The sequence below is a fragment of the Chiloscyllium plagiosum genome, chromosome 49 (assembly GCF_004010195.1).
Source record: "Chiloscyllium plagiosum isolate BGI_BamShark_2017 chromosome 49, ASM401019v2, whole genome shotgun sequence".
Lineage (NCBI taxonomy): Eukaryota > Metazoa > Chordata > Chondrichthyes > Orectolobiformes > Hemiscylliidae > Chiloscyllium > Chiloscyllium plagiosum.
In genome coordinates this window covers 9,666,123-9,681,130 of record NC_057758.1, presented here as the reverse complement: position 1 = coordinate 9,681,130, position 15,008 = coordinate 9,666,123, and the positions used below count along the sequence as shown (strand labels likewise).

General features: G+C 42.7%; 1 protein-coding gene across 1 annotated transcript in view; it reads right to left on the bottom strand.

The window, feature by feature from the left end:
- Positions 1–15,008, bottom strand: part of LOC122544462 (NACHT, LRR and PYD domains-containing protein 3-like) — a 74,471-nt gene that overhangs the window by 43,691 nt on the left and 15,772 nt on the right. The window contains exon 2 of the mRNA XM_043683699.1: positions 9,879–9,974. Within this exon, the coding sequence (XP_043539634.1) occupies positions 9,879–9,942 (64 nt within the window). The 5' untranslated portion in view covers positions 9,943–9,974. The remainder of the gene's footprint in view (positions 1–9,878; positions 9,975–15,008) is intronic.

Below are 15,008 nucleotides of genomic sequence, written 5' to 3'. Positions count from 1 at the left end.
GCACCGCCTTCCTGTCCTGCAGTCTTCTTCTTGTCCTCTCCGCCTCCCTCCTACTCCGACCTATCACCCTCACCTTGTCCTCTTTCCACCTATCACATTTCCAATGCCCCTCCTCCAAGTCCCTCCTCCCTACCTTTTATCTTCTCCTGCTGAACACTCTCTGCTCATTCCTGAAGAAGGGCCTGTGCCCGAAACGTCGAATCTCCTGTTCCCTGGATGCTGCCTGACCTGCTGCGCTGTTCCAGCAATAAAGTTTCAACTCAGATTAGATAAGAACTTGCAGTTAACAATGGGGTGCTGGAGGCAATGGTAATGGGTTAACAAGGTGAAAACACATTCATTATATAGAGCCATTTTGCAATATTGGAAGCATTCAGCATGTAAAGTCAGTTGAACAAGGTGAACAGTATTCATTATGTAAAGCCAGTTAAGATTACGAACATTCATTGTGTAACAGCAGATGGCTAAATCGTTACTATTGACACTTGCTGATTGTAATGGTCACCCAATCAATATTTATGTTGCCTTATCTGGATGCTCCTCCCTGTAAAATGACTATATAATTCATTAAGAAAATGCTGTTCCAGAGAAGACGGTGGACTCATGTCTCTGAGCACACGGGCAATTGTTCTCTCTCCCTCCAGGGAGAGAATAATGATGAAGGAGGTAAAACCATACCGAGTCTCAGAATGTTTTGCTACTTCTTAAGAGGAAAATGGGACGACAATTGGAGGAAGATTTAGGAGAGATATCAGAGGTTGGTTCTTTACAAAGAGTGGTGCTTGTGTGCAATGCACCGCCAGCAGTGCTGGTAGAGTCAGATACATAGGGACATTTAAGGTACTTTTGATAAGCACATTGATGATAGTAAAATAAAACATACGTAGGTTAGCTTGACCTCAGAGTCGGATAAAGGTCAGCACAACATCAAGAACCAAAGGGCGTAAAGTTTTATATTCCCGCTGAATGACTGTCGTTCCCCCAAACAACACCAAGGACTGTCCCATTTGAATTGCCACCATTTGGTTGGAGTATGCATAGTGTATCACTCAAGCTGCTAGTATATGCGGTAAGTGTAACATTAAATGTCGCACAGTATTGTTTGGCAACATGTCCACCTCCTTGCCTGTTGGACCATCCCGACTGTGACAAGTCACCTGCCTCTTCCTTTGCATTAAACAACAAAGCAAACCAAAAAAAGGCTGCCCAGATTAAAGTCAGTGCAAAGTGAGGAAGCAGGAAGAATGAAGCCAAGACCTGTAAGATTTATGCTGTAGAGCTGCATGTGCGCGCCTCGGTGTTTAAAGCAACCTGCCAGAAGTGTGCAAATCACAGATGTTCATGAGCTCAAAGTGAAATATGAAAGTGGTGAAGTCGTGTGCGGTTTAGACAGACAGCAGGCCTGGTACGTGGTGAAAATGAGCATTTGCTGATGCTGACGTGCATTGGGGAAAACAGCACCTCTGAATATTTCATAGACATTGTGTGAAGACACAGTAGGACAAAGCCCTTTCAACAAGGAAGAAACCAGTAGCTGCCAACAGGTAACCACTCTGACCGTCATGCCTGAAACTAGTTCAAATCGAATTTCTCAGAAGGGAAGAACTATGAGCTGCATGGAAAATAACAGCTAATGAGATGCAAATGTATGAAATAAGCTAATGGTCACTTATTAGAAGAGATATATAATTCATTGTTTAAACCTAAAAAAGGAAACTCTGAATTCTTCTTTTGATCAAATAATCAGGTTATTTCATTCACGCAATATTTTTACACATTGCTTGCCATTGCCCATACTGCTCTAGGCCTGGTGAGAATGTGTGTAGCATATATGCAGGCAGAGAAAGGGTTAAATTCTGAGTTTTGTGAATCAAGAGGTTCACCTCAGCATGACTCAGATTAGATAAGAATTTACAGTTAACAATGGAGTGCTGGAGGCAAGGGTAATGGGATAACGAGGTGGAAAAGCAGTAATTACGTAGAGCCATTTAACAATATTGAAAGCATTCAGTATGCAAGGTCAGCTAATAAGGGGAGAAAATGAGGTCTGCAGATGCTGGAGATCAGAGATGGAAATGTGTTGCTGGAGAAGCGCAGCAGGTCAGACAGCATCTAGGGAACAGGAGAATCGATGTTTCGGGCATTAGCCCTTCTTCAGGAAGCCTTTCCTGAAGAAGGGCTAATGCCCGAAACGTCGATTCTCCTGTTCCCTAGATGCTGCCTGACCTGCTGCGCTTCTCCAGCAACACATTTCCAGCTAATAAGGGGTAAAGTATCCATTGTATGAATCCAGTTAACAAAGTTAAGAACACCCATTGTAGAAGAGTAAAGGGCTTGGCCTCTGCTATCAATACTCGCTGATTGTAACAGTCACCCTATCAATATGTATGTTGCCTTATCTGGATGCTCCTCCCTATAAAATGACTATCTAATTCATGTTTGAGCAAAGACCGTGAACTCATGTCCCTGTGCACATGGCGATCACTAGCTTTCTCTCCAAGTCCTGGAATAAAAGAAGGTAAAACAACTGTGTCTCCCAGTGTTTTGCTTCGACTGAAGGGGGAAACGGGACGATAATATTGCCATAGTTGGCAGAATCCAAACGGAAAGCTAGGATCGGAAGGTGTCTCGAAACGGACAGGCCCACAAGGTAAGATTTTAAACCTGGTCCCTCTCGATATTCTTGTGTGCCGGAGACTGTCCCCTCGTTCAATTGCTCTCTATCCTATGGATTCGTCGAACGGTAATTAGTTCAGTCGAGAGACACAGTTTCACAAGCGCGCTGGCAGGCAGGGGTTCAAGTCCTCTGTGCTGCATTGCGGGGAGGAGGGTGTGATCGAGGTTTGAGTCTTCTGTGTGGCATTGAGGTTCAAGTCCCCTGGGGTAGGTTTGGTTGAGGTTCGAGTCCTGTGCGCTGTGGTGGGGTTTGAGATATCCGTGTTTGAGGCTTGAGCTTTCTGTGTATAAGTGGGATTCGGGTTTTCTGTGTTTAAGTGGAATTTGATTTGTGGGTAACATTGTTAAATCTGAAACAGTTAAAGTACCTTTAGGCAAATGGGACAGACACTTGATAACCTGGGTCTTTCGTCTCAGATAGGATAAATCTGTCGTGATAATCTGCATGATGAGTTAATTATCGTAGATTGAGCACCCGACTAAACAAATTGTTGGGAAATGAACAATAACCATTGCGGGGCACTTGAGATCTACATAAATGTTCAAAAGCAGACGCTGAGGTGTGCAAGTCTAATATTTCACAAAACTGGAAATGTTTTATTACTAATTGGAGAATGGTGGCCACCCAAATAAACGAAAAATCCCACCAAATTGCTTGGCAACAGACTGCTAAATGTGAAAATATTCTTACTACTGATGATAAATGGAAAAGCAGTTATTGGGAGGTTTTGAAGGCATTATTTTAAACGTACAATCTTAAATCTAAAGACTAAAGTGACAAGGATGTCTCTCAGGCGCCACTGGACATATCTGAACTCCAGGCTTTATTCGATAGTGGGGAGATTCTGATGAAAATTGTTTGCCCTGTAACCCCCCTATAGCACCAAGGACAAACCTTCACCCCTAACCTGAATCACCTCCACCCTGCAATCAGTCCTAGACACCCCCAAAGCTCTACCACAGCTCGCCCAACTTTTCCCTGAACTCTCCCCTCCCAGCCTGTGAGGCTCAACCTAGTCATACTATTACCCCAGTCACATACACTGATCCCGTCTGTTGCTGGACTCTCAGTCATTCTAATCGCAGTAAATTAAAATTGAAGCCTGTTCCTAACACCAACCATGGAAGCCAGAGCAGTTCCTGGAAACCTTGACAAAACATTATTTGACTGGGTGCCCAGATCTTGATTCCCTGAGTAGTGCGCCTGAATCTGACTCTGATGCTGACTTCCCCATGAGTACTAATGCTGTGACTAATCACCCTGATAGCAGGTTCCACTGCCCAGAAGCTGAACTACCGCACCGACAGTTTCTGCTGTGCCAAGTACCCAATCCGGATCCCAACGCCATTGCTCAAAGGCCCACAATTCCCATCTATACTCTATGGAAACCACAAGAAACGTGGATGATTATGAATGGCGCCCCAGAAAAAGAAGACCCAACCCAAGGATTTCATTGAACATCTCATGTGTACTATTAGAATCTACAAAGCTACATCCCAGGACCTTTTTAGTCTCTGTTGCATGATGCTCGCCTCTGGCAAGTATGAAAAATGACAAGAGTCTTTGGGCAACCATGCGACTTGGGGAGGCTTTCGTTGCTGCTATCCCAAGAGAAAATGATCAGACAGATGCAATATGAAATGCCCTGCGCCGCACCCTTCAAAAACCCATTGATTTTACTAAAATTCTAAATTGTAAAGCTAAGAAAGATGAAGACGATCCGGACTTTTACAACAGGTTTGGTTCCACTTATGCCACCTACGCTGGCGATATCTCCTTTAATGCTGTAACATCTCCACCCAGTTCAATGCACTCTTAATGCAGTGTCTCCCTGACGAAATAGGTAAATCCATCAGTACTCATGCCCTAGATTGGTCAGAAAAAAGTAAGTCCCAGATGAAATTACTGGTAACCCACTTCTGGAGTTTGAATAAGTCCGCCTTACCTGAATCTGTTAAGCACAAAACGGTTCAGAGACCTGTCTGCGATATGGCCCCATGACATGACACCACAGGCTATCAAATGGAACCACTGCCCTGTGTTCTAGGGTGGGCTAATCCATACAGCCACGGCTATGCCACATACCCTAATAGTCTTGTGATACCACCCTATACACCAGGTATCCCTCCTCGCCCTGGCCCGGACATACAGGATTTTCAAGATCAGGGCCAGGGACCTCAATGCGTCCCCCAGAGAAATTGTTTCACTTGCGGTTCCTTTGGCCACTGGAGGCGTGACTGTCCACATAGACAGTCGTTTGTCAGGCCCATCGGACCCCTTCCCCTCCCGACAACAACAGGCCCAGGCAGAACCCTGACCGCCGTGCTCCTTTCTCCACCCACAACCAGGAATTCCCCTTGACCTCTAAACTCACAGTTCGTTTTGGGCAACAGAGTTCCCTTATTCAGTTTGTGGTTACTCCGTCTCTCAGCCTCAACCTTGCTGATAGATTCAAATGCCAGAGAATGTCTCGATCAGGTACTTGTGCAGATGGGGGAATTAGTATTTCTAGTATTACTGACCATTGTGCCCTTTGGATACACAGACTACCTCAATGGCAGTCCTTAGACATCTCTGACTTTTCTCGGCCTCCTGACGTACAGGACGAGGGGCAGGGCCTTTAGCCGATTCAGTCCTGTTTCTAGAGTGAGTTTAGTAAGTTTGTCCTTCAGAATTCCATTCGCAGATAACAAGGGGAAAAGTATTCATTGTATGAGTCCAGTTAACAAAGTTAAGAACACCCATTGTATAACAATAAAGGGCTTGGCCTCTGCTAACGATACTCGTTGATTGTAACAGTCACCCTATAAATATGTATTGTTGCCTTATCTGGATGCTCCTCCCTATAAAATGACTATATAATTCATTGAGAAGCTGCTGTTTAAGAGAAGACCATGAATTCATGCCCCTGTGCACATGAGCGATTGTTCTCTCTCTCCAGGACCTGGAATAAAGGAAGGTAAAGCAACTGTGTCTCCGAGCATTTTCCTTCACTCATAAACTTATATTTCCACATACTTTGACATAGTAAAACTTCCCAAGGTGCTTCAAAGCAGTCCCCTCAGACAAGACTCTAAGTGAGAGTGAGCCTGAGAGACAGCAGTGTAGGATACCTGCAGTTATAAGCAATTGTGGGAAATACAAGAAGATGATTAGTGGTTGCTGGCATGTTTTAAAGTTAATCTAAATTCATCAATAATAGGGGATGTGAAACTGATTGAATAATAGCAAGTTCATACTTCATGATATCATTATTTTTTTTCTTATTCATGGGATGAGGAACATTGCTGGCGAGGCCAGCATTTACTGCAATTATAATCAGTGTATAATCCATTAATCAGATTAAATATTAGATTTAAATTAAATAACACTAAAGAGTTATGAACTGTCAAGTCCTTAAGCTTTGTTTCACAATATCCAATTTCAATGTCAAACTCAGTACAAAATACCATCACATCATGAGTCTCTCCTACAGGTCACATTACTATAGGGTAATTATTTGCCTTTTTATTGCATAATACCAGATTCAAAATACTCTATTTCCAAGGTTGTCCCTCAAAATACTGATTTAGAAAACCACCTTGTTGGCATTGCATAAAACTATCCGTCACATTATACATGCAATTTATTTTGCACACCATCTATAAGGCAAAAATAAATCTCTCATGATAACAGTACTACCTTCGCAACATGTGCCTGTAATCCCTGAATACACATTACAACTATTACAAGGAGGCAAACCCCATCTTTCTGGTACTCTCCTGTCAGGAAAGTCTCTGTCAACACAGCCTACATTCCCTGGCATATAGAAGGACAAGAAGGGATCTCTCAGAAACACAAAATTCCAAAGAGGCTTGATAGCATAAATACCCTGTACTGAGAAAAAAGCTTGGCTGGCTGGGAAATGGAGAACATGGGGACTCTGTCTCAGTGGTCAGTTATATCATTGAGGTCATACAGCAAGGAAACAGACACTTCAGTCCACTTGTCCATGCTGACCAAGTTTTGCAAATTAAACTAGTTCCATTTGGCTGCGTTCTAAAACTTTCCTATTCATATACCTAGAGTCATAGAGATGTACAGTATGGAATCAGACCTTTCAGTCCAACTTGTCCACGCCGACCAGATATCCCAACCCAAACTAGGCCCACCTGCCAGGACCTAGAGTATTCAAACATCTATCCCTAATTTCAACATCCGTCATGTCCTTCTCCTCAGTGAATACCAATACAAAGTGCTCGTTATGAATCTTACCCATTTTTTCTGACTCCACGCATAACTTCCCTCCTTTGTCCTTGAGTGGGCCAACAATTTCTCTTGATCCCCCCTTGATCCTTATATTGGAATAAAAGGCTTTGGGATATTCCTATTTGCTAAAGATATTTCATGACCTCTTTTAGCCCTCTTAATTCCTTGTTTTAGATTGGTCCCACATTCCCAATATTCTTCCAAATATTTGTCTGTCTTCAGCTGCCTAGACTTTATGTATGCTTTCGTTTTCCTCTTAGCTCGTCTCTCAATTTCACCATGGTTCCCTAACCTTTCAATTCTATCTCTTATTTTCACAGAAATATGTCTCTCCTGCATTCTAATCATTTCTCTAATGGACAGCAAAGGTTACCTCAGAGTTCAATAGGACCTTGATCAGATTGGTCAGCAGGCCAAGAAGTGGCAGATGGAGTTTAATATAGATAAATGTGAGGTGCTGCATTTTGGAAAGGCAAATCAGGGCAGGACTTATATACTGAATGGTAAGGTTCTGGGGAGTGTTGCTGAACAAAGAGACATTTGAGTGCACATTCATAGTTCCTTGAAAATGGGGTTGCAGATGAACAGGACAGCGAAGGTTGTGTTTGGTATTCTTGCTTTTACTGGTCAGTGCATTGAGTACAGGAGTTCAGAAAACATGTCATAGCTGTAGAGGCCACTTTTGGAATACTGCATGCAATTGTGGTCTCCCTGCTGCAGAAAGGATGTTATGAAACCGAAAGGGTTCAGAAAATATTTACAAAGACATTGCCAGGGTTCGAGATATAGGGAGAGGCTATTTTCCCTGGCATGTTAGAGGCTGAAGGGTAATCTTGTTGAGGTTAATGAAATCATGAGGGGCATGGATAGGGTGAATAGCCAAGGTCCTTTCCCTGGGGCTGGGAGCTACAGGACATTGGTTTAAGGTGGGAGGGCACAGATTTAAAAGGGACCTAAAGGCAACATTTTTTTTCCAACAAAGGGGGATGCATTATGGAATGAGCTGCCCAAGTGAGTGGTGGAGGCTGCTAAAATTACAACATTTAAAAGACATCTGCATTTAGAAGGATGAGGGCCAAATGCTGGCAGGTGGCTCTAGATTAATTTAAAATATCTGGTCAGCATGAAAAAGTCGACTGATGTGCCTGTTTCCATTTTGTACAGCTCTATGACAATGTGTAGTTGAGGTGCATGATGTGGTTAAATGATGAGTAGGCTTCAAGGGCCAAGTGGCCTCATCTAGATCGTCTTTTCATGTTCTTCACATTAGTCCCAAACATGGATATTTCCAGTTGTCCTTTCTTTCCTCCAGATGGTCCCATTGTTCCAGAAAGCTCTTCCCTCTACAGTCAGGGAGGTCATTTACCATTCAGGATCTGCTTGGTATTTAGTTGAGTTTATCTATTCCCCTAATGATAGGAAGGTAATTGTTTAGGAGATTCTATTTCTGGGTTCAACGTGCTTCTCACCTCTGCTCCACTGTGGGTAGCATTACAACATGGAGACAGACAACCAAACTAAAACAGTCCTTCCACCTCTATTTGCAACACAGTAAATTTTGAAACCTTCAAAAGACCCTCAAAATTGACTCCAATGGTTCCAAAATAGACTTTTTGAATGATCAATCCCAAACTCTGCAAATCACTTCTTGACAATCAATTTTTAAGCTTAAACAAAAGACTTAGCAATTTACTAACAACATTACAACTTTAAAACAGCAAAATTAAACACAGAAATATAATTGATCTAGGCTAGAAACTTAAAATCTTTATTTTTAAGCACATTCAATACAAAACATCAAATACAGTAAAGGGAATCAAACAACAAATCCAAAGATGTGTAGGTTAGGTGGACCAGCCATGGGAAATGCAGAGTTAGAAGGCTAGGGTAGGGTGTGAATCTGGGGTGGGAAGCTCTTCGGAGAGTCGGTGTGGACTTGTTAGGTTGAATGGCCTGTTTCCACACTGTAGGGATTCTATGAACAAAACTAGCCAAATTATTTAAGTGTTTTTCACAATGTGAATGATGATTTTATGGACTATGCTGTGAAGATTTTGCCCTGGGTCGTCTTTGCAGTTCACACAGATAAAGGAAGAATTCCTTATAACTTAGTGTTTTTTAAAATTCTCTGAGCTACCAAAAGCTCTTCATGGTGAGTTAGGTGGGGAACTTTCAAATCTTCATGCCGTAGCATCAACAGTCAAATTCATTTTTAAAAAAAATGAACAGTGCGGACAGAACCCAATTAAAACTCTGATCATTCCTGAACTGACTGAGGAGTTACCATGCAACATCTGCACAAGGTTTTTTTCCCAGACTTGCTGGATACAATTCCCAGATACAGACCTCATTACTAGCAACTTCTGCCATCTGTTTAAATATAATATAATGATGAAACATCTGCAGAACCCTTTGATCAGGAAACAACTTGCAATTAACTTCCAAGCCTGACAGAAAACCTTGTTTTCCTTTTAATACAAGCCATTAACACAGTCTAAAAGTTATCTTTCACTCATGGTTTGCAGCTCACAAATTGATATTGATAAAAGGAATAAAAATAATGAAGAGGACTCTGACAGTCATCTTCAACTTCCTGGTAGCGCACTGTTCTGTCGAATGCCCTGCTCTGGGTCACAGTCTTTATCCATCACAAAGATCAAAGGTCAGCCTCTACTGGACAGTAGCAGCACACAGGAGTTCCCTCTACATGTGACTGTAATGCCCCCCAAAATGGTCACTCGTTTCAACTTTTCCCCATAGCCGATGTCCTGCTCTTTTAATTTTGAGCTGCAGGCTCTTTCTCAAGGCCTTTGTCAGACAACCACCTGATGAAGGAGCGTCGCTCCGAAAGCTAGTGTGCTTCCAATTAAACCTGTTGGACTATAACCTGGTGTTGTGTGATTTTTAACTTTGTCAGACAGAGATTTTTTCCAAAGTAACATTGTGAACCAACCTGTGTCTATGTCAACTTCAGTCGAGGACACTGGATCTTCTTCCCTGTTTGGACCTTCAGCCATATTGTTGAAAGACACTCCCAGATTTTGATGCTCTGCAATAAATATATTAATTGGAGGATTAGATGAATAAATAACTTCAGAATGTTTGCTTGTTAAATATATCAGTCCATTGTTCCCACGAGTAATACTGACAGCTGTGAGTTGCAGAATCTTGAGTTCCAGAGTATTTTTTATCAACTCTCCACATCAGCAGTGACACAGACAGTTGCCCAGTGAAATCCTTGGAGTCCCACTGATCTCCACGGCCCAATCCCCAGAATCATACAATACAGAAGGTGCCCTTTGGTTTTCACCAACAAAACTGCCCTAAATTTACCACAATCCCACTTTCCAGCAGTGGGCTCATAGCCATGATTAGTATGACATTTCAAGTGCTCATCTATGTATTTTTCAAAAAGTGTTGTAAAGTTTCTTGCCTCAACCATCCTCCAGGTAGCGTATCCTCAAATTCCCACCACCCTATAACTTTAAGATGAAATATCTTTTCCTCAAATCCCCAATAAACCTGGTGCCCTTCTCTTTGAAACTATGATGTCACTGACTACCACCACCACCACCACCACCCCTCCCCCCTCCCAATGCTCCGACCCCACCCACTCCCTCCATTCCTGCCTCTTAGACTAAGGGGAACAGCTGCTTTCTCTCCACTCTTCTATTGCCCCATATAATTTGATACATCTCAAAGCAGGTCCCCTCTCAGCTTTCTCTGCTCGAAAGAAAACAACACGAGCTTCTTTTCACAGTGAAATGTTTCAAGCAACATCCTGGTGAATCTCCTCCGCAAACACCCCTTTTCTATAGTCAGGTGATCAAAACGGCACACAGTATTCCTGCCAGCGTTTTGTATCATTCCAACATAATCTCCTGCTTTCACAATCTGTGCCATAACTGATAAAGGCAAGTGTCCCAGTATGCCTTCCTAACTACACTGTTAACCCATCCTGCCACCTTCAGGGATCTGTGAACAAGCACCTCAAGAACCCTAATTTCCTCAGAGTTTCTTAGTATCCTGCTCCCTTATCTTGTTACTTTGATGGAAGAGCATCACCTCACATATATCACGGTTTCATCTCATCTACCAATCTGTTTGTATCCTCCTGAAACCTGACACTTTGCTTTTTACTGTTAACTACCTGGCCAGTCTTTGTGTCATCGACAAACTTACTCATCAGCACACCTGACCCCGCCCCTCCCACATTTTCATGTGCATCATTTATGACTATCATGAATAAGGGACACAACACTGATCCCTGTGGTACTCCATGGACACTGGCCACTTGTCACACAATCAGACTGCTACTACTAGCCTCTGTTTGCTACCTCAAAGCCAATTTTGGATTTACCCTAACAAGTTACCCTTGATCCCATACGCCTTTACCTTCTTTATCAGACTCCCAAATGGGACCCTGTCAAAGGCTTTAATGAAATCCATGTAAACTGCAAATTTGCACTCCCCTCATCAACATACATAGTCACCTTGAAAAATTCTATTAAACCTGTGAGCCATCACTTCCCTCTGATAAAGCCAGGCTGACTATCCCTGAGCAGATCTTGCCTCTCAAGCAGAGATTAACTCTCTCCTTCAGAAACTTGTCCAATAATTTCCCGACCACTGATATGGTTTGCTATTAGCGTGGAGAAGAGCTACATCCATTAAACACAATAATACATTTGCCAGAATTGGTGTCCCTTTTGTAAAACCATGCGGAATTTGTCCATATTATGGTATCATTAAAACTTCCTTAATAGATTCCATCATTGTCCTGATGACCAAAGTCAAGCTAACTGAACTGCAGTTCCCAGTTTTTAAACATCCTTAATTTCTTTTGTTTACCAATATAACACTGGTTTTCAATCTGCTGAATCAATTCCGGATTATAAGTTTCAGAATGTTGTAACCAATACATCTGCAATCTGTGCAGTTATATCCCTTATATCCCTGTAAGGGTGTAGGCCATCAGGTCCTGGCAATTTTTCAGATTTTACTCCCTTCAGTTTCTCAAATAATTCTTACACGCTCAAATTAATGAGCTGAACTTCCTGATTCTTATTATTCCCAGTTATCTCTATTTCTGATAGTTAGGTTAGATACCCTACAGTATGGAAACACGCCCTTCGACCCAACAAGTCCACACTGACCCTCCAAAGAGCAACCCACCCAGACCCATTCTCCTACCTTATATTTACCCGTGAATAATATACCTAACACTACAGGCAATTTAGCATGGCCAATTCACTTGGCCTGCATATCATTGGATTGTGGGAGGAAACTGGAGCACCCAGAGGAAACCCACGCAGGTACGAGAGAACGCGCAAACTCCACACAGACAGTCACCTGAGGCTGGAATCGAACCATCCCTGGCGCTGAGAGGCAGCAGTGCTAACCACTGAGCCACCATGCCGCCCATGGATATTTACCCTATTCCATGCCCCTCACAGTTTTATTAATCTCTATATGATCATCCCTTAGACTCAGAGGCTCCAGGGAAAACAGCCCCAGCCTGTTCAGTCTCTTCTCATAACTCAAACCCTCCAACCCTGCCAACATCCTTGGATACCTTTCCTAAATCAAGTTTCACAATATCCTTCTGATGGGAGAGAGATCAGAATTGCACACAATATTCCAAAAGTGGCCTGAACAATGTCCTGTACGCTGGCAACATGTCCTCTCAACTCCTATACAATGCTCTGACCAATAAAGGAAAGCATACTAAATGCCTTTTTCACTATCCCAAGTACCTGCAACTCCACTTTCAAGGAACTATGAATCTGCACTCCAAGGTCTCTTTGTTCAGCAATACTCCCCAGGGCCTTATCATTAAGTGTATAAGTCCTGCCCGGATTTGCCTTTCCAAAATGCAGCACCTCACATTTATCTAAATTAAACTCCATCTGCCATTCATTGGCCCATTGGCTCATCTGATGCAGATCCCATTGCACTCTGAGGTAACCTTCTTCACTGTCCACTACACATCCAATTTTGGTGTCACCTGCAAACTTATTAACCATACCTCCTACTTTCACATTAAAATCATTCAAATCAATGACAAAAAGTGGTAGACCCTGCATAGATCTTTGTGGCACATCACAAGTCACAGGCCTCCAGTCAGAAAAGCAAACTTTTGCCACCACCTTCTGTCTTCTACCCTGAGCCAGTTCTGTATCCAAATGGCTAGTTCTCCCTGTAATCCATGGATCTAACCTTGCTAACCAGTCTACCATAAGGAACTTTGTTGAATGTCTTACTTAAGTCTACATAGATCACATCCACCATTCTGCCCTCAACAATCCTCTTTGTAAATTCTTCAAAAAAACTCATTCGAGTCAGTGAGACATGATTTCACATACACAAAACTATACTGACTATCCCTAATTTGTCTTTGCCTTTCCAAATTCATGTAAATCCTGTCCCTCAGGATTCCCTCCAACATCTTGCACACCACTTTCCAGCTCTGATCTCCAGCATCTGCAGACCTCACTTTCTCCACCACTGATGTCAGGCTCATCTGGCTTTTCTTAAATTGTGGCACCACATTAGTCAATCTCTAGTTTTCTGGCACCTCACCTGTGACTATCGATGACACAAATATCAGCGAGGGGCACAGCAATCACTTCCCTAGCTTCCCACAGTTCCAGGATACACCTATCAAGTCCTGTGGATGTCTCCACCCTAAATGTATTTCAAGACATCCAGTATCACCTCTGAAATATGGACATTTTTCAAGATGTCAGCATCTATTTCCCCACATTCTATATCGTCCAAGTCCTTCTCCACAGTAAACACTGATGCAAAATACTCGTATTACTCCTGCAGTGCCACACATAGGTCGCCTTGCTGAGTTTTATGGGGCCCTATTCTCTCGCTAGTTACCCTTCTGTCCTTAATGTGTTTATAAAATCCCTGTGATTCTCCTTAACTCTATTTGTCAAAACTATCTCATGTCCCCTTTTTGCCCTCCTGATTTCCCTCTTAAGTATACTCCTACTGCCTTTATACTTTTCTAAAGAATTCACTCAATCGCTGCTCTCTAAACCTGACACATGCTTCCTTAGTTTCTTGACCAAAAACTCAATTTCTCTTATCATCCACCATCCCCTATCCTTTTCAATCTTACCTTTCACCCTAACAGGAATGTAATGTCTCTGGACTCTTGTTATGTCATTTTTGAAGGCTTCCAATTTTTAGTCATCCCTTTACCTGCGAACATCTGCCCCCAATCAATTTTTGAAAGTTCTTCCTTAATACCGTCAAAATGGCCTTCCTCCAACTTAGAATTTCAACTGTTAGATCTGGTATATCCTTTTCCACCACTATTTTAGAACTAATAGAATAATAGTCGCTGGCCCCATAGAGTTTCCCCATTGACACCTCACTCACTTGCCCTGCCTTATTGCGCAAGCCAAAAATCACACAACACCAGGTTATAGGCCAACAGTTTTATTTGGAATTACTAACTTTTTGAGCGCTGTTCCTTCATCATGTAACTATGTTGCCTTACCTGGATGCTCCTCCCTGTAAAATGACTATATAACTTATTAAGAAACTGCTTTGCAGAGAAGACAGTGTACTCATGTCTTTGTGCACATGGGGATGGTTCTCTTTCCCTCCAGGGTCTGGATTAAAGATGAAGGAGGTAAAACTATATTGTGTCTCTGAGCATTTTGCTTTGACTGAGGTGTGGGGGGAAGCGGGATGACAATATTGGCGTAGTCGGCAGGATTCAAACGGATAGCTACGACTGGACGGTGTCAGTGGCCATCCGGAACATTAATGTCTCAAGACAGACGGACCCACAAGGTAAGCTTTTAAACCTTGGTCCCTCTCAACATTCCTGTGTGTCAGATATGGTTCCCTCATTCAATCGCTCTTTATCCTATAAATCCCTCCAACAGTAATTAGCTCAGTCGAGAGACGCAGTTTCGCAAGCATGCTGGCAGACAGAGTTTATGAATCTTCTGCGCTGCACTGGGGGGAGAGGGGGTGTGATTGAGATTCGAGTCCTCTGTGCAGTACTAGCGGTTGAGTCCCCTGGCATGGGTTTGGTCAAGGTTAGAGTCCTTTGCAC